Source organism: Haliaeetus leucocephalus, unplaced genomic scaffold, assembly GCF_000737465.1.
Source record: "Haliaeetus leucocephalus isolate CR32 unplaced genomic scaffold, Haliaeetus_leucocephalus-4.0 Scaffold32, whole genome shotgun sequence".
Classification (NCBI taxonomy): domain Eukaryota; kingdom Metazoa; phylum Chordata; class Aves; order Accipitriformes; family Accipitridae; genus Haliaeetus; species Haliaeetus leucocephalus.
In genome coordinates this window covers 732374-759588 of record NW_010972468.1, presented here as the reverse complement: position 1 = coordinate 759588, position 27215 = coordinate 732374, and the positions used below count along the sequence as shown (strand labels likewise).

Below are 27215 nucleotides of genomic sequence, written 5' to 3'. Positions count from 1 at the left end.
CGGGGGCTGGGAGGGAGCGGGCAGCGCCGGTCACAGCTCCGCGAACAGCCCCCCTCCTCTCCGCTTTGCCCTGGGTCGGGGAGGGCCGGCAAAGGCGGCGGTGGGGGGACACCGGCGGCCGGGACGGGCCCGGCCCCGATGCCCGCAGGCCGTGAGGAGGCCTTGGGGCAGCCGGGCTGCTGCCGGCGACCCCCGCCTCTCTGACCGAGTTATTTCCCTCTCGCTCCGGTCCTTCTGCTCCCGTCCGTGCGTCCCCGTGTCCCCCCCCCAGCCTCCCGGTTGTTTGTTTCTGCTGCGCTTTGGGCCCCTTATCTCCTTCAGACACGCCGGGCAGCTCCGCTCCTGCAGCGGGGGGGGGCGGTGGTGGTGGTGTGTGTCTGTCTGTCTGTCTGTCTGTCCCTCCGTCCCCCCTGCCCCCTCGAACCGCGGCCTCTGGTTCTGGGTGCGGAAGAAAAGCCTTGGTTTTGCTGGCCGTCGCGACCTCTTTTCAGTGTTTAATTAGAGAATTGGCGTTAATACCTGACCACCTTTGGGGGGGTGAAAATCCAAGCGTTGGTCTTGATTAAGGGGCATTTGCCCGTTTCTGTTACTTTTCAAGATACCCGAACTTCCGTGCTGGGGGAAAAAAAAAAAAAATCTTAACCGGATCAAAAATTTCTCTAGAGATCTTTCTGTGGGGAAGTATTTGATGGTTAGGTTGTGTGAGCCTGTCTTGCAGACTGATACTGCATACAGCAGTGTTCTTAATTTTAGTTATTGCTAAAATTATAGCTGAACAGTCTCCTGACCCAATTTATGTTGCTGGTTTTTTTCCTCTCTTCTAATTCTTATCATACTCTTCCTGACATAGCCCATATCCTTCTTCTGCATCTACAGCAGCAGACTTCTGCTCTCAGTAGATACCCCTGACTTCAGATATTTAACTTTAGAAGGCTGACTCAGGCAGTTCGCTTTAGGTTCCCTGTATAAGGAAGAAACGCGCACCTATCGAGTCCAATTTCCTACTCAGATACCTATTTCGGATGGAAAGAGTGGCGTTCTCTCAGCGACTAGAGATGACAGTCTCCGTCTATTGACATGGAGAACTTGGACAACTCGGTATCTCGCCTTTTGACAACTGAACTTAGGGGAGATGAGGTCCCTTGGAGCTCCATACATGCAGAAGGCTGCCTGCCCTGATAGTCTTGTGCATTCTTGTATGTTGTTAAAAATTTTTGTAGCATTACCTTTCAAGTTACATAATTTATAATTCAGAAAAGAGATCTGGCAAAGCAGATACACACAAATGATTTTCAGCACCAGTATAGGTCAGACTGAGCAGCTTCTGTAGATTCTGCTCTCTGCTCAGATTGTCTTGTGGGATATTATGATTGGTATGTTGTTCAGAGGGGGCTAATATAGTAATAAAAAGAAGCAGCCACCTGGGTTGTAAATTAGAATTTACAGAAGAATGGCCAAAAATATAATGGACTTGAAGGCCAGAAGAATGAAACCCTTCAGAGAACTGCCTTGTTTCATGTGGATGAAATTCCCATCCAGTACTACTCTGTAGGAGGCTGCATGTAGGCATATATTCTGTGTGATATTAGAAGGCCAAGAAGCTAAGGTTAGGTAGAAGGACAGGCCCGTGTACTCGGTGTGTCAGGGATGCTGTTTTCTTGAGTCCTTATTTTTAAATACCATTTATTTTAAATAAAAATTAAGGTTATGTATCTAAGAAGAGTTATTAGGGTAGGATTAGTGCACTATGAATGAATGGAATTGCTGTGAATTATTTGGGAGCATGGGTCGTTAGGGCCATGGCACCGGGACCTACTTCACGGTACAAAAAAACGTTTTCCTTTTTGGCCTTCTTCCCTGCTGATTTTAGCATTGCTTTCTTGGGTCTTAGCAATACTGGGATATTTGAATTAGAATTAGCTGTTCTGGAATGGCTTCCCATGTGGAGGAGGGTCTATTGTGAAATATACGTGTTTGGGTTTTTTTTCTTTCCTTCTTTCTACTTTCCATTACAGACCTATTACTTTTCTTAAAGTACACACTATTCCCAAATAGAATTTGTTACTATTTCTGAATACTGTGTCCTGTTGAGTGGCTGATACAGAGCAGACACAGCAGCTACTCTGAATTCATTTCCTTGTGTAGTCAAGAACTTCAATCTATATATTACTCACTTCACACACCTGTACTCAAGGAGATGATGCACGTGCAAGCTGTTCAATGCCCAAACCTGCAGAAAGCTGTAAGATACTAACTTTGTGTAAAGTCTTCAGAAGTTGTAGATATTAAAACCAAAGACAACTGCTGAGCATGCGTATGATATTTTTTAAGCCCAAAGGCTTATAATTTGGACAGATACATCCCTGATACAAACCCCCCTGCATCCCTGCCAAATTTCAAGTCTGACGTTTTAGAACAGAGCTATTCAAAGCAAATGCTTCTAAATTTTGTTTGCACAGCCAAATTCCTTTTTTTTTTTTTTTCTTGTGTTCAGATCCACCTGAAACAGTTGTTATGTTTCCACCACCACCACCCCACCACCCTTTTAATTTTGGCTGGTATGTGGTAGGAACAAACACCTCCAGCCCAGTCTCAAAGTAAAGCTTGGCAAAGCTGTCTCAGCTGAAGATAGCTTCTTTGTGAGGGTTTTTTAAGCTTCCCTATATGAGGAAAGCTGATTGCACCACCTGTTAAAACATAAGTAGTACTGTAAGTTGTGATGAGAAGCAGCTCGCAGGTTGACAGTTTGGGGCCCTGGACCCCAGTACTGCTGGAGTTACTCTGCAGGTTATTTTCTGAACGTCGTTGACAGAACCTGTCCCGTTTGTGTGCTCCCAGATATGGGCTTCAAGTGCTGGAGTGCGTAACCTGGTCATTGCAGTGTAGGCTGCTTGATTCTCGTGGCTCAAGAAATGAATTATGCAAACTAAAAATACCTGAGTTTCAGGAGTTTTCTCTCTGAGTTTCAGCGTTTTCATATCTTTTGAAATGGCCAATGTGGCAGGTGTTGTTAATGCAGAGTTGCTACTTCTTCCTCCCCATCTTCTCACTCCCTCTGAAGTTTTAAATGAGTTTCAAAATCTGAAAATGGTTTTAACATTGACGTTATTTGCACTCTGCGGCTGTTGCCAGCAAAGAGTTTGTCATTTCACTAAAGTTTCAAGAAAACAATTTGATGTTCATGCCCTCTTTTTCTCTCCTTCCTCTTTAGCCCTCTGAACTGCTGCACATTCTGCCCCTGAGTGGTTTGACCAGTAAAAGCTGAAAGAAAATCACTGTTCTTCAGGAGACACAAATTTCTTGCAAGTTAGTACAGGATTTCCAACTCTGGATGAAACCTTACAGCAGTTTGTCCAGAAGTTGCTCAGTAGCCATCTGTATCGGCACTGCTCTGCTCCCTGGGTGTCCAGTAGCGGGTTGCCAAGCTGACTTACTCAGCCAGCTCTGGACAATCGGGCTCCAAGCGGGCTTTGTCAGAACCCTTCCCAGGAGGTAGAGCTTCGCAGCGAAACTTGCGCACCTCTCCCAGTCCGTGTCACCGAGCTCTCGTTTGGGAGCCACACCTGGGTAAATGTGTATAGTGCTGAACCTCAACCCTGCGAACCTGGATAAGCCAGTCTTGATGCACTCTGGACGGTCCCTTCGCTTTAGTGAAAGGGGAAAAGATAGTTGTGGTGGCGATGGCTAGCTGGTCAGCTTTCTGGTCCTTAGCAGGTTGGCCCAGCTGTAAAGCTGAAAACAAGAATCAACCTTAACTCTACTGATGTAAGTGCAGGCAGAAGATGAGGAGTCTTAAAAGCTGTACTGTTTTGACTGCAATGACATTTTAAAATAACTCTGTTTCCCATTGATTTGTACACAATTATTCAAGTGTAAAAGACCTCTGTACCACTTCAACAGCATCTACTCTCAAGCCTGTGTTTGGCAGATTAATAAAATAATCACATACTTGAACATTGTCATCGATCTGGATTAACTTTCAGGTTTGTGACCAGAGCCTGTGAAGCACTTGTAGCGTATCACTGAAGTGGGGTCTCGCTTCAGTTGCTGCTCCTTTCCAAACACTCCTCTTTGGTTTGGTTTGCACTCATTGCAGCACTGTCGGTGCTTTGCAGGCTCCACCGTTGTTACAATGGCAGATGTTATTCGGTGGATATTTCAGCTGAGGTTGCTCTTTTTTCGAGTGGTATGAACTCAAGTGGAAAATCCTTAAGAGAATTACTCAGCATATAACACTCCTCATGGTCATAAGTTGCAGAATTGGGACCATAATTTACACAATTAACATCATTAATCATGAAATGGAGGATTTGAGGTTCCCGGGATATCAGGTCTTCTGCACAGAGTATCATTTACATTTATTTTGTATGTAATGACAGAGAGCCAGCTCCACTCTTTATCAGAACCGATAGGAGATGAAGACAAAAGGCTTCTGTCGTCAAGACCTGGATTTGTACTTAAGCCCCAGGTGTGCCCTCAGGTTCTCCAGCACGATCACTCTATGTGTAGCTACAGTGGTTTGCAACAGGTGTGATGTCCAGTAGCATTTAGGAAAGAAATCGGTGGAAAATACTGGTAGGAGAACATCTTTTGAGATCTGCTTAAATTTTAGGAGTTGAGTCGATGAGGTCTGTTGCTGTTACTAGAGATCTGCTTGCACGTATCATAGGGTTTGAGGGTCCGATCATACATGGAAGAATTGTTTTTATTGACTAAAAATGTCAGGAAGTATTTTCCTTGAACTCTGTACATTGACCTTCAGATGGAAGGCACAGATTCATTTTTTGACTGATCTTTTTTAATATTCTCAGTGTAATCTTGAATTGTTTTTGTTTTCGCCCCTCATTCTTTTTCATTTTAACTTAAAAACATAGAAGTCTGTTGTCAGAATGTGTTCTGTTGAACCAAAGCATTGCTTCTGTAGCTGCAAGCCAATGAGAAAGGGAGTTATTTCTGCACAAGCCTCATCTGGCATTAGAAAGCGGGTTTTGATGAAGAAACAGCCATTAGAGGGGTTGTTTGTCTTATTGTTAAATACACTTATGTACCAACTTTTTGGCTCTGAAGAGTTTTCCCCAAGTTTCCTCACACATATGCAACTTACCAAAATTGCATGGTTCAGAAATACATTTTTACGCTGAAACATCCAAACAATTTACTGCTGTGTCTGTGACCCCGCAGGTCAGAGTCTGTTCTAGGGTTCCCCACAGTAGCTCATGTTGTCCAGAATGGCACCTTTGTGTTGCTAAGCTCACTGTGTACAGTATCCAAAGTGGAATTCGACATTAAATCTAAAGTTTTACACTTAGAAACATTTATTGTACACATTTTTATGAAAAATAGTGCAAGTTGCATGTTTCTGACGGTTCTGTGTTTAAGTAGGGTATCTAGAGCTACTTGTTTATCTCTGGCTTGCTTTGTCTTTTATTTCTGGTTCTTGTAGCATCACCTCCATTGTAAAAATTTTGCAGTCTTCAGGGGTCAGATGGGCACAGTCCCAATACTGGACTGTGCTTTATGGGACAGAGTAGTTAATATAGCTACTCTTGCTTGCTCCCCATACTTTGTTTTAAAAAAAAAAAAAGAAAAAGAAAAACAAACTCTCAGGACTCAATCTCCCAAAGAAGACTAAATTTAGTTTCTGAAGCTATATATATATATATATATAAAAACCTGTGGCTTTGAGTATTGTTTCAGATTATACATCTTTTTTTTTTCTCTCCCCAGGGCCGATTACTGGAAATCTCAGCCAAAAAAATTCTGCGATTACTGCAAGTGCTGGATAGCAGACAACAGACCTGTACGATGGTCTACCATACTATGTCAATGATTTTGAAGTACTAGGAATTTGAATTACAGGCTTTTAGCATAACTTTTGATAATAATCTATTGATGCATGAAATTTGCTTTTAAAAAATGCCTTTGTAATACTTGTGCTATTTAAAATATATTATGTGAGAGCCACATACCTGTGTACAAGATGGTGTGTGCTGTTCTATTTGGCAGTACAGATAAGAACTGAAATACCTGACCCTGCTTTTTCTTCAGGTTCTGTAACTTAACATTTGATCTGTCTTGAAACTTTGTCTGTGCCTGTTCCTAGCCTTCATATGCAAGTAGAAAGCAAAACCTGGCATACGTACTGTTTATATATGGTAGGCCTGGTACAGCCAGCACTATAAGCATTTAAAGCAGGTTTCTTTCATTTCACACAGCCCACAGAAATGTTAGTGGGTTACGGAAAGGTGTTTCTGACTTGCAGATGCCTTTTTCAGACTACTAGACCCATTGGTTTCTTACTTAGAAGTTTTGCATTCCTGACTTGATGCCAGGGGAGCTCCTGGAGCTGTGCTTCATCTGGCTTACGGTTAGATACCTGCAGTTCAGAATGACACGTGTGAGCTAACTGGTTTAGGTTTCTTGTAGTCAGTGAAGAGAAATACACGTTAAAGGTGGGGATTTGGGTAAATTATAAAGTCTGTCTTTAAATGAGATTAATCATCCCCTGGATGTGCATCCTCTGCACATTGGTTCATGCAAGGAAATTCTAGGGTTACTAGGTCAGGCTTAGGGACCTAACATCTGCACACCTAAATGAGTTCAGATGGTTTTTGTGAGAACCACATGAGGACTTCCACTGTTGTACCTGTGGAGCTTCTGAACTCCTTCCAGTTCCTACTAGCTTCACTCTTTCTGGCAGCTTTTTGGCTTGCGGACTGTTCTGTTGTCCTTAGTTACCCAACTCTCCCACTTTGCTTTTTCCTCTCTCTTTCTCTCTCTCTCTCAGATCTGTGGACCTGCGTACTAGTTTAAGTTCATGGGATATTTGTGGAGCGTAGCATAATCTAATTAAGGACCATAGCTAATATTTGGAACACTACATAAGCCATATGGTTTTTAAAAGTTTGCATGAAAACTGAGAGTGTAAAAAAAAAAAATCAAGGGATGATACTTGGAAAGATAGCACGGAGAGGGAGCCCAGATTCCCTGTTACTTGTCTCTAATATGTGTGCTGGACAGTATTATTTGAAAATTTTAAAGCTTACAAATGCAGACTATGAAATTTTATGATACCATTTTGGAGCATTACTGATTTTTCATAATTTTGATGTTGAATGTTTCGCAGTGTTCCTGAATTCCTATAGCTATTTTATAGCTGTAGTGTTTGCTGTAAGTGTTTTCAGAACAGGTTACGTTTAGGCTTGTTCAGCTAAATTTAGTCTAACTAGATTATAACTAGCTAAAATTAACTGAATTAAAATTGTATAATATGTATTATTTTTCTTGGTTTTTTCTCGCTTTGAAGAGCATTGAGTTTCATGAAAGAGGAAAGAATCATAAAGAAAATGTGGCAAAAAGAATTAGTGAGGTAACTCAAATATCTTATTTGCATGAATGCTTATTTTTAATCTCTTTCATTATCAGACTTGTTTAATTTATTCTCTTGGGTTTTTTGTTTTGTTTTAGATTAAAAAGAAAAGTTTGGAAAAAGCAAAAGAAGAAGAAAACATGTCAAAAGAATTTGCAGCAATGGAGGAGGCTGCAATGAAAGCCTATCAAGAGGATTTGAAAAGGCTTGGAATTAAGCCAGGTAGTTCATATAGCTGCCAAAAGATTAAGGACAGAATTGAAAGAATATTGAGTAGGAAAGTTTTTTCTAAAATTAGGTTTTAGGAACATGAGAGGAGGCCTCCAGGATTGTGTTTGCTCATTTAAAAAAAAAGAGAAAAAAAAAAAAAGGAGTCTGCAAATTGCCAGTAGTAGGAAGTTGCAGTACAGAATGTTTTCGGCTACGCTATCCTCTGGTCCATGGAACAATACAATTTGGAGTAGAAAAATTAAACAATGTGATAACACATGGTGCTTTGAATCAGCAGTGCAGCTTCCCTTAGTTTATGTTTCATTTTTGCCAGTTGGAGACAAAAGTACCTATTGAGTAGGAGAGTTTGGGTTCCCACTGGTGTCAAACAGTGGAGACAAGAATCTCCTACGCAGCTTGCGGTTCAGCAAGTACCTTTGTTCTGTCGGCATGAAGACATATTATCCTTTAAAAAAAGTTTGTAGTTTCAAGCTCCTGTAGAAGCTATCTTTTTCATAACTCTCTTAGGTTTTGTTGTTGTTTAGTTAGAGCTCGTTGGTCCTTCCAGTTTTTCTCTTTATGTTACTCATCTTGTGATATTTAGACTTTCTTATGACAATATAGTATTGCTACAATGCAAGATGCTTTGAATATAATCTTTTAAGTTTACCTGCTACGAGTGTAATACTAATGAGTGAAAATACTCATAGGAACAAAATTTCCTATTTGCTATTGCTCAAGAGTGACTAATATTTAAACTCAGGTTATTACTCTTTTTTAAAAAGGGAGTATTATTTTCTTTAAGATGATGTAGGTCCCAGTTCGACACAGGGTAAAACTCAAAGTAACACAGTGGAAACTAAAGGAAAGAAAGAAAAGAAAGAGAAGAAGGAAAAGAAGGAAAAGAAAGAAAAGAAAAAAAAGACACCTCAGGACACCTCAATGCCACCAAAAATTGAAACGAAGGAGTGGGTGCAAGGATTTTCTCCCGAAGGCTATACATATTACTACAACACAAGAACAGGAGGTAAAAACTAGTGAGGAACAAATACAGATATAAATTGTGTATAAATGAAAACTATTAAAATGGGAACAATTAGATGGAGTTTTGATGTTTAACATTCAAGACTTAGGAATCCAGAACTTCAGAGGGGTTTTGCTGTTTGTTAATAATGGAAGAATGCAGTAATTCCACAGTTTCTGGAAATGTTTAGCCTTTCAAAGGTTAAGTATACAAAAGATAGCTGTGTTCTTCCTAAAGAAGCTTTCTGATCAGGAATGTGAAATAAATTGATTGTGCCCAAGTAAATAAGAGCAGTTGGGTTGGTGTCTGATTGTTTCTTTCCACATTTACCAGATTTACCTAAATGACTGACTACTGTTCAGGAACTATGTGTTATGATCTACTTTAGAGCATAAAAGCAACCCTCTTTTATGATTGATGAGAATATTACAAACTGTTTCTTATAAATTTAAGGATTTACATTAGTATTTACCATAGTCTTTCCTCATACAAGACAACTTCCACAAAGTAAAAATCTTGTGTGTGTTTAGTTTCTTCTGGCCTATGCTACCCTTTAAAAAAAAACCACCAAACACCTTTTTTGTACCAAAGGTCCAGTATCTGTGTATAGGCCATAGTTTAATGGAGTCTGGAAGGTCGTTAGTCCTGGTAAAGCCAACTGTAATTATGATACTTTGGTTTATTGTTCATACCATAGTTTGATCAAGGATGATTTATATTCCTTTGAGGTGTATCTATATTAGTTGTTTTCATGTGTGCACACACCAGTGTCATAACCCTTTAGATCTGTTTTTTCTAAAGATTATTAAACATAAACAGGATTGAATGATGGGTGAAATATGTTTTTGTTTTTTAAGAATCACAGTGGGAGAAACCTAAAGGATTCCAAGGCAACTCTCAAAACTCACAAACGGTAATCAAATAATGTTGTTCATACTTTTCTTTGCCTTGTAAACATTTATCAGAAATAAGCTAGGCAATTTGCAGGTCTTCTGATTGCAGAAGATAAATTGGTCTTAGTAAACTTAGGAAAACATAATTTGAATATATAGAATGTTTTATGATAGACTTGATGAAACCTGAAATTTTACTTTAGAATTTTTTTTTTGCTAATTTGTTTATCAAGGGGAGAGAGGTGATAGCGGTGGTTGTGTTTTTATACTTCAGGCCATAAAACTGTAACCTTTTGTGAATGAAATGTAATTAAAAAATTAAATCTTATACATTTGAAATAGTTAAGACTCCTTTATCTTAGGAAACATTGAGATTGCATTGTCAGATAGTTAAAAAAGAGTGCCTATTTTTTGTATTTGCTTTAGGATACCGTTATGTGATAATTTCTCTTTTTCCAGTGTTTCTTAAGGTCATAGAACCGATGTGAAAGCAACCTTTTAGCATATTACTTTACTTTCTTATTTAAGGCACAGGAAAACTTGCAGAATAGTCCAAAGACAGAAAGCTTTCTTCTTACTATTAATGGGCTTTCACCTGGTACTTACCATTCCAGGATTTTTGTGCTTCACAACATTAAAAATAGGATTTTTACAACACTCCTGTGAAGTGATGTTATGTTTTCCCATTTTCACGATAGGTGTCATATGTACAGTATGATTTAAAGTCCATTTTGCTTGCTAATGTTGGATATTATGTTAGAGATCAAAAAACTCTGGCTTTTCCAGAGTGTTTAACATCCTGTAGCTCTATGCTGTTGCATCTCAGAAGGTAGCCTATGCTTGGTACTGGTTTACTTATAGAGTCAGAGGAGGAAGTGGTTATAATTGTGTATATTTTTAGGCAATTGAACTAATTCACAAAGTGTACGTGAAGTGTTGCCTGTATTCCATCTCTTGTTAAGGCAATGTTTTATCTCCAGAATGCAGTCTTTTTCCATCCAGTGCTCATTCCTGAGAGACTGCACACTTCATGTCAGAGCTGCCCATCACATGCTACTCTGGCTTTCTGATTCCTTTATCCTGTGGTTTTGCACTGCTTGTTAACCAGCACTTCAACTTTATCTTTTCAGTCAAGGCGTAGCTTTGCAATATTTATAAGCCAGTCTTACCGTAGCCTTCCACTGAAGGAGATGGTCCTGTGACTAATCTTTGTGGTCCTTGGTGCATATTTGCCCTGACAGTGAACTAGTTCAGGGAGTGAAGACATCAGAGTTTAGGTTAGTGCTTTGTAGGCTTCCTTCCTTGCTGTCAGCTCTCTGGCTAATCAGAGAAATGCTGGTGCAGAGAGAACAGCTGGAGGAGAGAAGGAGCTCCCTTCTTGGCAACAATTTGAAGTTAGCTCATCTCAGCTCTATGATAAATGCAGACCTCCAGCCACGGATATCTCTCTGATGCCACATAGCCGTATTTTGCCATTCCTCCCTCACCCTGCTCGGTGACTTTGTGGTGTCTTGAGTTATTTTCGCTATTGCTATAAACAAGCATTTGATTGCTCCCTTATTTAGTCTGAACTAAAGATATTGGGAACATTCCAGATCTCTTAACGAGGACTCACTGCCCAGAAATTAAAGGGCGTGCTTGCAATATGTAGTGCAAGCGTGAGTGAATTCACAGGCCCTCCTTGTTTTACAGCACGTTAGCTTGCTGCTCAGACTTCCTAAGAGGTGGAGATAACAGAGTAACGAAAAGGCATGTTGAAGACTACCTATAACTTTAGTTAGATTGACATCATGGTTGTTAGCATTTGTGTAGTAGGATACTCAGTGTGCCTAGCATCAAATACCTGCTGAAAACCTCTAAGAACCAGATCTAAAATGCTCAGGATCTAACTCTAACAAAAAGGATAGGTTCTGCTTAAGACTAGGTTTTTGTCATTTTTCTGCTTACATAAAATAAATATTCCTTTTGCTTCTTTTGTTGACAGTAGCACGCTGAAACTTTTGAGAGCTAAACCTTGAGGAAACTTGCTCACTGAAAGCTTTCTTGCCTTTGCCTGCTCTGAACCAGCTGTTAGAATTTTTCCTGTTTACAGAGTGGGTGCGAGAACTTTAACTTCTGATTTTGTTGTGTTTTTTAAAAAATGACAAAGTTTTAAAAGAGTATTAAGCAAACGTATAGGTATGTGTGCAAAAGCCTATCTGTATGTGTATATGTCTGTATACACACACACAGACATTTATTAATGCAAAAATAATGTATGGTGAATCTGCATAGATCTTCTGCCTAATAAGGGGGAGCTAGGCAGTATTTGTTCATTTAAGGAGCAGTGAAGTAGTTCTATGTGTAAGTGTTGATGAAAATCAGATTCATAAGATGTTAAGTTGTGGGTAATGACTGATTATCTAGCTGTGGCTGATTCTGCAAAACATTTTTATTTTAATTACACATCCACAAAGACATACCAGCAACTTCTGCCACATTTCATATGTATTTATTACTCAGGAGGGACGAACAGTGCTTTGTTGAAATTGATGCTTTACTAAAGAAGTAAATTCATTGGCATGCTTTCCTGCAAAGTTTGATTCTTCAATTATTTTGGGTGAAGATCCATTTTGCGATAAATTTTAGAAGGGGTTTTTTGTTTGTTTATGTTTAATTTGTGATAGTATTTATTGGTATTAGTTTTCTGTAGCCCTCACAAAACCCTCAGTCTTCCAGAGGAATTTTTTATCAATCTCTACTAAAGACAGTGACACAAACAGGAAATTACAACCTCAGGGGTGATTACTTTTGGAAAATAAAAAATGTGTAAAATAGTGGCCTATATAATAATTTGAACCGTGTGGCAGCATTTACTATACTGCCTCATACTAATTACCCCCTGTTTGAAAAAAATTGTGTATGTGCATTTGCAACATTTTAAGTTAAGCAATTCAATTTCATTTGAGTCGAAGGGAATGTTTTCTAGCAACTTTAGGGGTTCAAGCTTTAAAAGAGTAAAATTATCACAAACAAAAAATACTCAAGGGTTGAATAGTCTTGTAAGTGATGCTTTGACTGATCCTTAAAACTTTTTTTAATTAGCTCCTGTATCTTTTTCTTAGGCAGCAGAGTGGGTAGAAGGTGTCACTGAAGATGGTCATACCTATTACTATAACACGCAAACAGGAGGTAAGGAGAGCTTGTTTTCCAGTTAAGCTCTTGTTTCAGAAGAGAGGGTTTTCAGAGAAGCATTTTGTTTTGCAAATAACTGCATTTTAAGGCCATTACTAAGTTTTGTATTTTTTAAGCTGCTAACTTAGTTGAAATATACTTGCTGCTTAAGTCAGTGATGGCTTTATAGCTGTATTGTCAGTGTGTATACGTTTGTGCTTCATAGGTTTTTTTACACATTCAACTTACAACTCTAAACTATGGGTTCTTCTTTTCTACATATATATATTGAAATTATAGTTTGGAAACCAGAAAGGGGCAGGACTTTGTTTTGACAAGTATGTAGGACTGTATAAGAATGTCCTAAACTTTGGCTCTTGCTAACATAGCATTGATAAGAGAGTCCCGAATCTTACCTCCTACTTCTTTTACTCTTTTTTTTCCCTAGATGGGGAACTTAGTGGTAAGTCCCTCAGAACAGACATCTGTTTTCTAAATCTGTTTGAATCATTTTAAGGTCAATGATGCCTCTCTGGAGAGAGGTGATTTTATGCTGGCTATTAGTTTTCCTTCTGCTGTTGGGTATGAAGTGGCATTCCTAACAATGCCAAGAATAGAAAAAAACCAAAACTTTTCAGTTTTTTGACATGCCGCTCCCCTGCCCAAATGATTTGTGATTTCTTCTTTTGAAAGGGAGAGGAGACGCTGGTTATTTTTAAACATTGCCTTCTAAGTTCAGATACATTTTATGCCTTTGGTTGTGGTGTTTTTTAAAGTTCTTCATGGACACATGAAGAATGTCTTTGTAATCATCATATCTGGTAAAATTTTGGCTTGTGACATTTGAAAGTGATCCCTTACTTTTATATAACTGTAAGTGTCTTGGAAATGCTTGAAAATTACTTGTCAGTTCTGTTAACGCTAATCCCATCCTCTGAAGGCAAGACAAATTTTTAACCGAGGGAAATAGTCATAGTGTCTCATCTCAGGCATGTAACTTAGGAGACGGATATCTCCAGGCTTAGCCCTGCAAGTCATGGTTTGGAAGGCTGCACCTTACTCCACTGGCTGTATGTGGCACCTAGGAAAGTGAACTTTCTCAGGTCCTTGTCTAAAGCTAGATGACAGCAGTACCCTTAAGAGACTGTTCTGTTCATGCAAAGTCAGTCATTGCCAGTTTCTTACACCTTTACTTCTTCAAGATACATCTAGGCGCATACCTGTTAAGTGTTGTTTTCAGTTAGGGATTTCTTTGGCAGTAGGCAAAATAATTGGAAAAATAGTAGGTTTATTACATTTGAAAGCTTATATAAAATTATAGCTTGAAAGTTGGTGTACTTTTGCCTTAGTGTTACTAAAATCAGTTTTAAGACCATTGAGTCAACTTTTACTTAAATATTTCCTCTCAGTATATTTACTGAAATACTACCTTTTAATTGAAAATGAGGTCATATCCTGTACATACTCTCAGGTCTTTTCGGATTGATGTTTGTATTTCCTTGTTTGCGTGACAGCTCTTCAATTAGAGACCTAATGTTACCAAGCCAAGTAGCACGGAGAAGGGGTTTATCTGCCTGGACTGCTGAGGCTTGCAGTTATTGTTCTTTACATTATCCTGTCTTTGTAATCAATGGACAACCCAAATCAAATGGACACCTCGAGAGGGCAATTTGTCTGTCCTGTGTGAGGATGAGAGGGACCACAGTCTTGTGGACCGCAGTTCGCTGTGCGTGATATTTTTCTTAAAGCGCTAATTAGAACAAGCTTTCTCAACAGTGAACTCAGCTGTCATGACTGTATCTCTGCTAGGAAGGGAAATGTTATCTTTCTGTTTATGTTTATTACTAGAAATGTACCAAAGGCAAAAGCCTTGTGCTAAATTATTTGCTGTTATTTTTGCATAAGGCAGCACTGCTCCTGAAAGGTAATGTTGTCAAAGCAGTAACAGATCAGAATTGGAAACATAAATAATGTGGTTGTTCAAATATCTTGGACAGTATCCACATGGGAGAAACCGGATGGTTTTGTTTCATCTTCAAACGAGAAGAGTCAACGTGACAAGCATTCTGAAGAGTTTGCAGAAACAGATTCCAAAGCATCTGAATCAGACTCAGAAGACAGTGAAAATGAAGCACAGAGTTCAGAAACAAATTTCAAGGTAAGTTTTCTCTTCAGATTTATTTTACATACAGTATTAATTTTCTAGTGTAAGATGATTTGTCTTTTATCTCTTGTGATAGGCTGTACTCATCGTAATGAGGTTAAACTGTATGACTGAAAGTAGAAGTTTGCACTTGTTTGAAAGTAAAATGAATCTTTATTTAATTATTTGGCCCATTAGTGGCACTGTTCCAGAATAGAAAGCATGATCTTTCCTTCAGCCCACCAGAAGTAGCTTGAATTCTCCACGAAATGTCATGTTCTCTGAGAAAGGGCACTGTCATCTCGCTGAAATAACCCACAAAATGGTCTGGATTTCAGTGTGAGGACGACTTCAAACCTTCATTGGTAAATGTAACTGCCAAGAGACCTTTAGGGAATGCTTTTGACTGAATATGACATGGTTGTAGTTTCCTTATTAATTGAGAAAAACATTGGCAGCACATGGTACAAAATCTGCATCGATTATATATTTTTGTCTTCAGATTTAAAACTTAAGATAAAGGGTGTGATTATGGCTCTGGTTGGGTCAGATGGTTTTTCTGAAACTGGTAGTTCAGAACAGGCAGAGAGAGTTTAAATATAAAATGTATTAATGGACAGGTGTTAATTCTAAAATACATATTTTTGTATCACTGTGCATCATTATAAACTACTACCAGGTGTTAGCTGTAAAGTGTGTGTATCTGCATGCACAGAAAGCCGTATGTGAATTTTTGCTCTCCCTGCCTTTTTTTTTTTCTTTAAGACATGCTAAACTTTGTTTTTGAGTAAGTTTGTATTGGCTACTCCTTGCTAACTTCAGCCTTGATAGATGGGATTTTCGAACTTTAATTTTTTGTAACGTTTAAGATTTTTTTTCAACTCTGTATGTGATGAAAGCTCAACAAGAAAAATTTAAAGATTTCATTACAATATGAGTTTATTGCTTCAAGTTACTCTTGGTTGAAAAGTATGAATAGTAGATAATAGTAAATAAAAGATGTAAAATAAAGCTACATTGTGTTTTTATTTAGGCATTTTTGCTTAAGGTGGGTTTTTTCCTCTCTAGAGGAAAGGAGATAATGGTGAAGAATCAGAGGAAGGGAAAAAATCTCCCAGAGCTAAAAAGTTAAGTCCTTATGGGAAATGGCGAGAAGTTAAGCCAGAAGAAACTGTTGATAAAGAGGACAGTACATCAGCTTCCCAAGAAACCTCTAGTGATGCACCTAACAAGACCAACCCTTATGGAAAATGGAAAGCAGTTAAAGAAGAAGCAGAAGAAGATGAAGAACCATGGTGAGGATCTTTTTATCATAGTTAGTTTCATAATACTTGTTTCCAGAATACTTGTTTTCAAGAGCTGAAGCTTTTGCTTCTGAATTCTGGCAGAATTAGCACAGCAGTGCATGGAAACGTAGCCAAAATACAGTTCTTTCAACAGTGACTATTTTAAGTAATAGCTCTCCATGGCGGATAGTGGTGGTGTTTTGGTTTTAGTGTGGAAGTTCACCATGAGTACAAAGTAAATTAGGTGATTTAAAGGATCGTTGTCATCCGTCATTTTTCTCAGAGGCTGAGTATCAACTATTTAAATGTAGTTACTCTAAGCTTATGTTTCTTAACATTGTCTCCTTCAACAACCTGGTTCAGCTGCCTCTGGAGCTCTTGTGACTTTTTTCAACTGCTTCCAGTCTTGGAATGGCACAGGCAGTTTTCTCAGAGCCTCCAGCTTCCAGGCTAAATTCTGTTTCTTTCTGATGAGTAATTAGTTGGGCTAAGTCTGCCTGGAGTTCAAGATCTATCTTGATCTTCTAGGACCACCAGCAACCTTATCTTGATCGTACTGGGTTAGCATTGCTTTGAATTAATTCCTATGGGATCTATAGTTGCTGACATAATGAGTATGCTTTTTTAGACTCTGAGCAATTTCTACCTAAGGCTGGTATGTTTGGCTGAGTTACTTCCACAAACATTTCGCACTTTGTGGTCTTGCTTTCATCCAGTATTGCAGTAAAAGACTTCTGGTTCAACTGTTTTTCTTGTTCCCTAATTTCCCTCATTTCAAAACAAAGTCAAGCAAAACCAAAACAAAATCTACTACAACCTTTTCTGCTATCACTATGGGTAAGTCCTGGAGGCTCTTACAATGTGGTGGGAGACACTGTCTGTAATGATTTAACTAAGGAGATGAAAGACAAAACGTGTAATCTAGTTAATGCCAATTTTAAATCTGGAAGCCATCTCTTTCTCCCACATCCAACTGATGTACTGCAGATGTTTTCATGACATGCATTTGATCAGGAAGTTTGTTTTGTTTTGTTTTGCTGCATAATGCCTGAGATGGCTCATTTTTTTGTGAAGCATGCTGTCTTTTATGGCCAGTTTCTTGTTGTGGGGCCCTCTAGGAGTCTGGAGAAATTAGGTTTCAGAGAATGAAAACAGTCTTTTCCCGCATACTCACCCCATTCTCCAGCATTTCAGTTCTAAATTATTCAGGAGATAGAGTTGTGACACTGTTCGACTAAATTAAGCACTGATATACTTCCTTGGAGATGATGATGTTCACATAACGCCTCCTGTATTGGACCAGCTAACCACTCCTTGACTCCAGAGCTGATAAATTCTTTCAGGTTTTTGGAAAGCACTGTCCAATAAAAAGTGCTTTCAGCTACTGAACCTTATATATCAGTCTGTACATTAACATACAGGCTTGAGATAAACACACATGTAAATAAGACAAATGCAGTTGTTCATTATTTACTTTAAATTGAGACTAGGCACAGTGCCAACCACTTTCAGGAGGTTTACGTTTTCGGGATACTGCAACAGTCACATTTTCTTGACTTGCTTGACTTGGAATCATTCTCGTGACTCTTGTTTGGGTGCTTGAGCTGATCGATGTCTTCCTTGAAGCACAGGACCTGAAACTAGGTATAGCACACGAGCTGACGTCAGACTAACACTCAGTAGTACTGCAAGATTTCTTGTACGGATTGGGCAGGAATACAATGTGTATCTCTTTGCAGCAGTGTTATGCTGGTTGGATTCCTGATGGACTTGTGGTTTAGATCATTTTCTGCGAACTGTTTGGTTGTCCTCCATTGTATGTTTGTGCCACGGGTTATTCTTGTAGAACACAGTGTTTTGCTGTTGACCCTTAAAACCGATTGGTCACTTTGAGACGATGTCTTTGATTTGTTCAGATCAGTATTAGCTGTGATCCTGTTCTCCAAAGCTGCTTCTCCCAACTTGGGGTCACTGGCTGATTCGGTAAGCCTGTTCTCTGTTCTGTTGTGCAGACCCTCAAGGATGGACGCTAACGGAAAACTACTCAGTAGCTTTTGGGCAGTGAACCGTTGCTAATTACTCACTGACTACTGTCTTTCAACATTCATAAATTTACACACATGCAGCCCTGTTGTCTTTTGCAGGACTATTTACATGATGAGTGCCAGGGCCATGCTATAAGCTCTGTACAGAATGGGGTCTTAGTTTTTTACTTTTTACGGCAGCCCACACAGAAGAAACAAAGAACATGGTTGTTGTTTTTTTCTTGATCCCTGTTGTGATAATGATCTTGGCTAGAAGACTGCATCTAGCTCAAAGCTGCTTTGACAATTAAATATGGATGTTACTGTGCAGTACACCATGTTGTTTTCTCCATGTAGATTAACCCTTTTATGTTTTCCTCTCTTCTCTCAGTGAAAAAGTGGACCTGGAGCTTCCTAGTACAGAGAGTGACAATCTACCGCCTCCGGTGCTAGAGGTTCCAGAAGATGCAACAGTGATATTTAAAGAGAAGACAGTCACCTCCCTTGGAGACCTGACAGAAGGGGTGCCAACATTTAAAAAGAGGAAATTTGAAAATGGAAAATCTAGAAACCTAAGACAAAGACTAAGTGATCAGTAATACTTAACAAATCATTTTAGATTCTGTTTAAGCTAGAGTGAATCAAAAGTTTAATATTTTAAACAGGCTTTTATAAAGAAAATGTTGGATAGAAATTAAGGATTTATAGGTATTAAAATATGTGAGTTGTAATATTTTTTTATTTTATTTTGATGTGATTGATTGTGGAATGGAAGTTTGTGTTATATTACTTATGCAATATTGTAAATACATTTATTTTTTATTTTAACCATGCCATCTAAGTTCGATTTGCTCTGTGTATGCTGTTTCAAATACATTGCATAAGGTTTTTTACTCCTTTTCTAAGTATGGGAGAATGTAGTAATCCTTAATCTGGCAAAAATGATGCAGACCTTTTATTTTTACAGAGGAACTGGATCAGTGGCATGTACTAGAGAGTAAAATCATCCCCCAAGATTGTTTATGTGGAGTAGTTTCCCAACTAATGAGTAAAAATACTGTGCTTACTAACCCTTGGCTAATCGCTTGCAAAAGAGTAGGTGGTGAGACTGCCAACATTTCAATTTGAAAGCTGTTTTTAGAGGAGTTAGTCACATCAGTGCCACTCAGTCCAAATGACGTTCTGAAAAATTATTTGTGTACATGCATGATAAATGTATTAAACCCCTGCAGAAGTTTTAAACCTGATGAATCTTAACTTTTAATAATAGCACCAGAGCCATCCCTGTTGGAGTAGATATTTCTATGGTGTATTCCTGTTCTATTAATCTTTATTGTTTCTCTACTTGAATTTTTCCTTCTTTTTATGTGTCAAGGGTTTGAGGTTTGTTGTTTTTTTGGTCTTGTTTTCTTTCTGTCTCTTTCGCTGTAAAAAAACAGTTGCCTGACGTTTTCATGAAAAAATATTCCAAAGACCTGGCCCTGCTACAGCATACAGCACGCTTTTTGAGGTTGATGGGTTTTGTCTGTTGATTATAGGAGTGTATTGAATAGTTGCAGTGTTCACTAAGCTGAGAGGGGCTAAGCTTCATCGTTCTCGGTACCATAGGAGAGGAAAACAAAAGAGGCACAAGTAGAGCTGATGGCTGTACTGTCCCAGATGGCTTGGACATTTTCTTAAGGATTGTAGATTTGATTTCTTCACTTGGTGGGATTGGTCTGCATTCAGCATCATCAAGATTCAGTGGCTGCGTAAGAACATAGCTACGCTCCTTGCTTCTTTAGTTATCAAACAGTGGACCATAAAGGTTCAAATCATGACTCCGTTAAAAAATATGTCTCTGTTCCTAAAGCTCACCATGTTTTGTTCAGGAGAGTCTCAGTCAAAAACAGAAGGTGCAGTTAAGACAGTTGTCAGAGTGCAGCTACAGCAAAACAGAGTCAGTAACTGCTGAGTTTGAATTTAATTGAGAAAATGACTGTTAATCTGCCAGATCAGCGGCGAAAGGAGTGCAAGACAGGGAATCTGGTTTATCATGTATTACAAAGGAAACTGAAGTCTGTTTTTCTATTCTGTGACTTTTTCTCTGTGTGTAGAAGAGAGTTAAGTATTGTATTTAATCCCATGCGTTTCTTTGGCTTCATCGGGGTTGTATTTCTTCTGATGTTTGTTGTGAGAAATTTGAAAGTTTCCTGTAATACCTAGCTCTGAATTGTCATTTAGAGATGCAGGATGGGTGCTAGATGCTCTCACGGTCATAGATGCAGGAATGTGCAACATGTACTCCACAAGAAAGACCTCACATGCAAGGCTAGAAGAGAAATGTCCTTTCTGCTGCGGAGAGGTTGTCAGGTTTCTTAAAAAACAAGTTTTTCAGGTTTTGTTCTTACTCTTAGTTGAACACTACTCCAGCAGCTAGGAGCCTGTTCCAACTTGAAGCCTCGCTGTGTTTGTGGCCAGTTTACACTCATTTCCTCCCAATTTACACAAGTATTACCCTTCAGCTAAGTAGCTTTTCTTCCTCTTGAATCCATTGTGTCTTTTCTCTTTGAAATCACAGGACCTTCAGTGCTCCGCCAGCACTTCTCTTCATCCATTCCAGCCCGAGTTTGCCTTGACTCTATGTTCAAGGAAGATTAAGGCCATGCGTGATGTCACTAATACTTCCTTAGCGTATTGGAAATAACTCTTGATACATCCCTAAACCACATTTGCCTTTCACATGACTGCATCATGCTGTCTGCCATGGGTGCCCTGTGATTTCCCAGTACAACTAGCTCTTTCTACTCCTTTGCCATTGTCAGCTGCTGAGGTAAAGCTGATCCCGCTTTCTGTTCAAGCCCAGAGTTTTTTTCTTACAGATTTGTTTTGTACTGCTGTACTCATCCTGCTTCTGTCACGCCAAGCCTAAAGTAGATACATTTCTTTACTATCTCTGTAAAATGATTTTATTGTTTATTAGTACAGTTTTACACAGTAGTATAGTTCTTTTGTAGGCTCTGCTTTTAATATCCTCTGAGGAGGACATCTTTCCTCTTCTAGTGAGGTTCCCAAAATACTAGCATCTTTCCTTAAAAATGTTTTGTCACATTGAAGTAGTCATAGGCAGTGATTTAAGGTACCTGTAACTAAATTGCTCGAGCAGATGTTTAAAAACATCTGAAAATAAAAGTGTTCAAAACTTGTTTCCTTGAGGAGCTGCTGTTGTAATATGAACCAAAGGTCTTTGTCAAGTACTGTGTTAAACGGACAAACCAAAACATTAGGAAAAAAGATTAAATGTTTTCTTTGTTCACTGCTAGTAAGGTTGGTGTCAATACCATAAGCTTGCTTTTGCTGATGTGACTTCTAAAGCCTGCATTTCACAAATAAATACAGTGCTTCGCTCCCCACTACCTCTGAAAGTCAGTTTGAGGAGAGACCAGTTTATTCTTTGTCCGTAAGTGTAAATTATAATAAGGGCCAGTTGAATAAAATTTGATATATCCAAAGCCACTGTTTAATTTTGCACCATGCTGTCACTCAATTTCCTTATTGTGTATCTAAACCAAATATTTTCTCTTCTATACAAAAATACTGTCTTGTGTGAGATTTAAGGCAGACGCTGCTTTTTCAGGACATCTGTTCAGATCTTTCTCCCTTCTGTGCTATCTCCCTGCAAAATCTTCTGCCTTTGGAATTTGCGGTAGGAATCCTCTAGGTATTAGCACAGTTATGCTCCTCATCTGCTAATCCTTCCTTGGGCTGCGCTGGCTTTTGACAAAGGAATGTTCCTTTTACTGTTTCAGAAGAACAGTGTTTTCAGAAGAATAGTGTTTTGTTTTCTGACTAATCCATTTTCTATCATGCAGCGTGTTTTTATCTGCTTGCCTGCTTTTATTGCAGGCTCCTGGAGTGAGGACTACATCCTTGGCTTTATGGGCTGTCGTAGACGTTATTAGCAATATGAGAAGGAGTGTCGGAGAGAAAGGGGGAGTCATTGCAATTTCTGATGATTTCTTTGGTGTGGTTTTGAGCAAGTCAATTCACTGCTCTGTGTTTTTCTTTCGTTGCCTCATCTTTCACCTGTCTTGTCTGTTTAGAAAGACAGCTTCGCAATGCAGGACGCTTAGCTTTGGTTTGTGTGTTTTTACAGTAGGGCCTGCCTGAAGTTGGTGATGCTTTTAGAGGCAAACACATTGCATATACTAAAAAGAAAATTATTTTGTTGGACATTTTTTATGCCAGGAGCTGTGCAGAGACCTGCTCGATTTGACTCAGGTTACAGAATAATCCTTGTTCGTGTTTAGGCTAAGCCAAATTTTAACACTTCACCTGGGAATTTGTAGATTGAAATCCAGACTTTCCCAATAGGGTAAATTTTGCTTTTTGTTTGACCCTCAGACAAAATCTGTGCTGCAGCATCATCCAGTCCCAATATTCAGATTTAGAAGGTGGGGCAGCTGGTCATGACGTGGGTCCCAGTTAAATTCACTAACCCGTACGTGTATATACACATTTCTCCTTTTTCTTCTACACCCCACCCCCCCCCAAAGATGTTATTTCAGTGCAAATTTTGGCATCTCAGAAAGGGAGTAAAAAACTATTTCATGCTGCTTGGTTTCCTTGATTTGCTTTTTGAGTTGTGTTTCCCCTTTTTAGTACTTTTTATTCTTATTGCTGTCTTCCTCAAACCGTCTTCCTCCAGTATTCCTATATATGCAAATCTACATATCACCGCTGTGCCGCGTTTCTAGCGTCCACCTTCACCTTATCCCCTGCTCTACCGAGATCTTCGGAAAGCTTCACGTCGTCTTATGTAGGCCACCGCGTCTCCAGATCCCAGCTTGTTCCAAGCGCTTCTGCTGCCTCTTTGCATCACACCCTGAAGAAGTACAGCCTTACCTATTTTCAAACAACGTACAAGCTATTTCAAGACTGACTACATGTGATATTTTGATTTTCCTTGATAATTCATTTTCCTGAGACAGATTTCATTCCATTCCTCCTACGGGGTTTGCAGCCCTTAAATCCTTTCGCTTGTTGGTAAAAAAGCTGTCTGTATGCCTTCTGCTATCCGCTGCGGCAACCCTTTGGTTCCGTGCTATCAGCCATACCTCTTCAGTCTCTCTTGTATCTACCTCTTAAGTCCTCTTACCTTCTACCTGCTAAATTATTTAACTTAGAAATTGTGTTAACCGTTTGTGTGATTAAGAAATGTAGCTTTGTGAAATGTTTCAGGATACAGCTTGAACAAAACTTTCTGTACAAAGCAAAAAGTGTTGCAAATAATAATCTGAAAAAGGCTAAATTCGCCCAAGAGGATTCCCAGAGAGTGTCAGCAAACGCAGGTTTGATTTTACCTGTAAAAGTAGAAATAGTCTATGTCAAAAACCAGACAACAGCATTATACAGGCCATGAGATGAAGGCAGTGGACTTTAATGGCTTGCTTAACTGAAGATACAGTGAAGAACAGTGGGGTGATTGAAAAGCGCTTGTGTTAGTTCATAAGTATTGTCTGCAAAGTTAAACATCTGGTTTGTCTTTAACAGCTTCTCAGTTGCAATTACAAAATATTGCAAGCTCTTGAAGTGGAGTTTATCTGAAAATACTGAATAAAGCTTTCATTTGAACAATCTATATTACCGTTGTTTATCTATTCAAGGGTTTTAGACAACCTGAGAGAATTACGGGCACGTACTCTGTTAAAAATGGGGTCTGGGGTAAATATAAACCAAAATCGGTATGTAAATATGGAAATGCTTCTTCAAAGAAATATATTTCTTTTGTGGTCACCAGCGTAGTGCCTGGGTGCCCTCCAGTAGCACATTAAGCAGTTACTGGGGATTGTTTCATTCTGTGCATCGATTATGAGTAATAAATGACCTGGGTTAAAATTGTTAATTTTAAAATTCTTAACAGAGTTCAGGTAAGGTTTGTTGTAGTTACTATTTAGTGACATTCAGAATGTAGCTGAATATATAAACTTTCTGATGAGAACAGATGGTGATTCAGTAGTCTTCGTATCTGCTGGTCTTAAGAATGATGAACAATGCCCTGCGAGTTAAAGATACACACTTTCAAAAGGTGGGAAATGCATGTAAATTATTTCATAGCATTTCTTTTACTGAAAAAAATCTTTTTGTCAACGTGATCTTTTGGCAACTTTTTTTACAGAAAGTGAAAAAACTATTCAGCTGTACTAAGCAGCTAGAAAAAAAACGGGTATGATGCAGGCAAACAGTTCTGCCAGACTATGAAATGTGTTTTGTTGCTAACAGCATTTGGCTATTTCTTCCTTTTAGCTAAAGGAGAACAAGCAGCTTGCTACTTCAAGTGAACAAATCCATTTGTAGTTGCAGGATTTCCGAGGCATTCCCTCGTACCTTCTGTTGACAAAGGTAAGGTACCAGGGCCGTTCTTTCCATCTTTAAGTAAGCGTCCATCTTTCCACTGTCATTAAAAGGGCTACTTCCAGGCGCGGCTTTTGTCTGGTTTCCTTCTTTGCTGGGCGAGGCGCTGCCGCTCGAGACCTCAGCGTGGAGATGAAGGAGATCCAAGAACTTTGTGTCACGTCAATCAACAGGAGCTGAAGAGAGATGAAGTTGGTGCTTTGCACCAGCTGCAACATCGCGCCTGCGCATCGGCGCTCCGTTAGGCGCGTTGACGATCACGAGGGGGAGCCGGGCAGACGGGTGGCATTTTGTTCTCTTTGTTGTAACGCGATTTGGCAACGAAATGGGAAGCTGCAGGAGAAGGCTTTTTCTACCCGATGAACCTGCTCTTGCTCTGCCCTCCCACGACCAGTTGTGCTGTCCCCAGCGGCCATTCGCTGCCTTCCCTTTCCTTTTCCTCCCTGGGCTTTGTTAATCGTAATTTTTTCTGCTAGTGATGTCACTGCTGGGAGTCACAGTTGCTTGTAGGAACTGAAGAGCCCAAGTTCAGAGTAATCCATCCTGAAAATGCCTGAGACGGCATCGTTATACCCCGCATCCCTCCCACAGCCAAACCCCATCGCAATCTCTCAGCTCTTGCGTCCCACAGAAAGGCTGGAGTGGAAGAACTTCAAATAAAATACAGCTTCAAATATTATTTTGGAAGTTAGGAGAGAACATAGGTTCCAATAATGCTTTCTCAATGAGGAGAAGCAAATCTGCTTTTAGCAACGCAGAGCGGTGCAGGCAATGACCTCCCGTAGAAGTGGGTCTGCTCTGTATCGAATTCTCCGTCATAACTGAGCGTAGCCGTACTTTGCTGTCCTACCCCGGTGTGAGCAACTGCAGGATGAGCTTAACAGGACAAAGGTCCTTCAGAATGCACTAGACCAGGCTGGGAGAAGGGATTTAGCTGCTCAATTTCAATACTTGCACTGGAGACATCCAAAATCTAGTAGTAGAGGGGAGCCACCTTCTGCTTTCCCCTTTCTCACCACGCTGCACAAAACCAGCAACAAGGAAGGGCTACAGAAAATTAATTGATTGCAAATATCCCCAACGTCCAGCAGTGAAAACATGACTATCTTTCTTCCAGTAAAATAAATGAGGCTCATTTTTAAGTGTTTCAATAGTTTTTCTTAGTAAAGAAAGAACTTTAAGCATTAACTAATCCTAGAAGTAGAATCTGATTATTTAAAATGCGTACTCTGTAAAAGAAGTGTCTAAGATTGTTCAAGATATATAATTAATAAAATATATTGGTTTGCATCACAAAGTGAGCATGGTAATTGGATAAGCATGTTAACTGGATACTCTCCTACAGCTGATCATATCAGTTATTGCCAGTCTGTCAGCACTGCCTAAGCACAAGCGGAGTTGTCCATCTTCCTGGAGGTGGTTTTTTTTTTCTGAACCGCTTACTGCAAGAAGTCAAAGTTCAAGTGTGCAAATGACTCTTAAATTGCATGGTAATATGTTTCCCAATTGACTTATAGAGCTATAAATTAAAAAAAAAACAATCAAAACCCAAAAGCTTTTGTAATTAAAGTGTTGGAAGGAAGTAAAAAATTGTCAGACAAAGCTTGCTGATAATAATGTGCAAACACACAGAAGAATTGAAAAATAATTCCAGAATTGAGAAACTGAGTATAGTTTTGCTGCTTTCTTCCTGGCACAAATTCTGTCTTTCTTAATATAGCTGAATAAGGTTAAAACTGTTGTTTGTTATATATACAGTAGTAAAACCTACACCATTTAGAAGAACTCCGTATTGAAATAATTATTTTTCTTAAAATAACTGACATTTTTCTCAACATTTGTGATTACAAAATAAACGTGCAAATATAAATCAACAACAAGGCGTAAATTGTAACAATTAATTGATTCTTCACATGCAAAAGATTGTGCAGAGCAGCTTTATAGCACACCCTGGGAAGTAGCAGGATAAAAAGAGAACACCGTGATCTAGCAAGTCAACCCAGTTCAGCAGAGCACTCGCATGTTGAGTAACGCTGAACATGCGAGTATCCCTGAATCACTGCCTACGACTACTGACTGCCCACGCACGTGTGCCTGTCGGCGTATTGCGCAGCACGCGCTTTGGTGAAAACGCAAACGCAACTCCTGTTAAAGCCGAGTGTGCTCTGTAGATACTTGGATCACCTTCCCAAAGACATCAAGGCAGACGCTGAATTCCACAGCTACGCCGTTTGCTCAAATGCATCTACACTATGAACTTGTTTTCTCTGCCAAGAAGCAGGGAGCTGCCTGTTATCACTGCTGAACTCCTTCCACGATCTCATCAACTTAATTTGAAACTCAAAACACTTTTACACGCCACTGCAGCATGTGGTCCAGACCCACCCTAAGCTGACCCAAGAATAGCTGGAAGAAAGCTGACAGGCTTCTCCCTTAAGATTCCGGCCCCTTGCCTGAGATCACTCCCTTTGCTTTGGTATATTCATCCTAAAAAATAAAGCATCATAACACAGACTTGTTTTTGAGGGAATACATTTAGGAAGCTCACCCGATCAATGGATAAAAATAAGTAGTGTTCATGAGGCCAGATTCTCAACTATGTTTGGGGAGCTTAGGTTCTTTCACCTGGAGACGAACGTTTCCCACCCCCAAAACAAAACGTGCACTATGTGGTGTTTCTTCTGCTCCATCACCACAATTCTGTATCTTTCCAGCTGCAA

The 27215-nt window shown here is 39.4% G+C and overlaps 1 protein-coding gene across 1 annotated transcript; it reads left to right on the top strand.

Annotated features, from left to right (window-relative positions):
• Positions 1-138: 138 nt before the first annotated feature.
• WBP4 (WW domain binding protein 4) lies at positions 139-21079 on the top strand. The gene is made up of 11 exons (XM_010576653.1): positions 139-151; positions 375-486; positions 5728-5800; positions 7307-7369; positions 7468-7591; positions 8385-8606; positions 9461-9516; positions 12601-12667; positions 14647-14807; positions 15861-16087; positions 18494-21079. The coding sequence occupies exons 1-11, from the start codon at positions 139-141 to the stop codon at positions 18699-18701; spliced, it is 1326 nt and encodes a 441-aa protein (XP_010574955.1). The 3' UTR covers positions 18702-21079.
• Positions 21080-27215: the final 6136 nt, after the last annotated feature.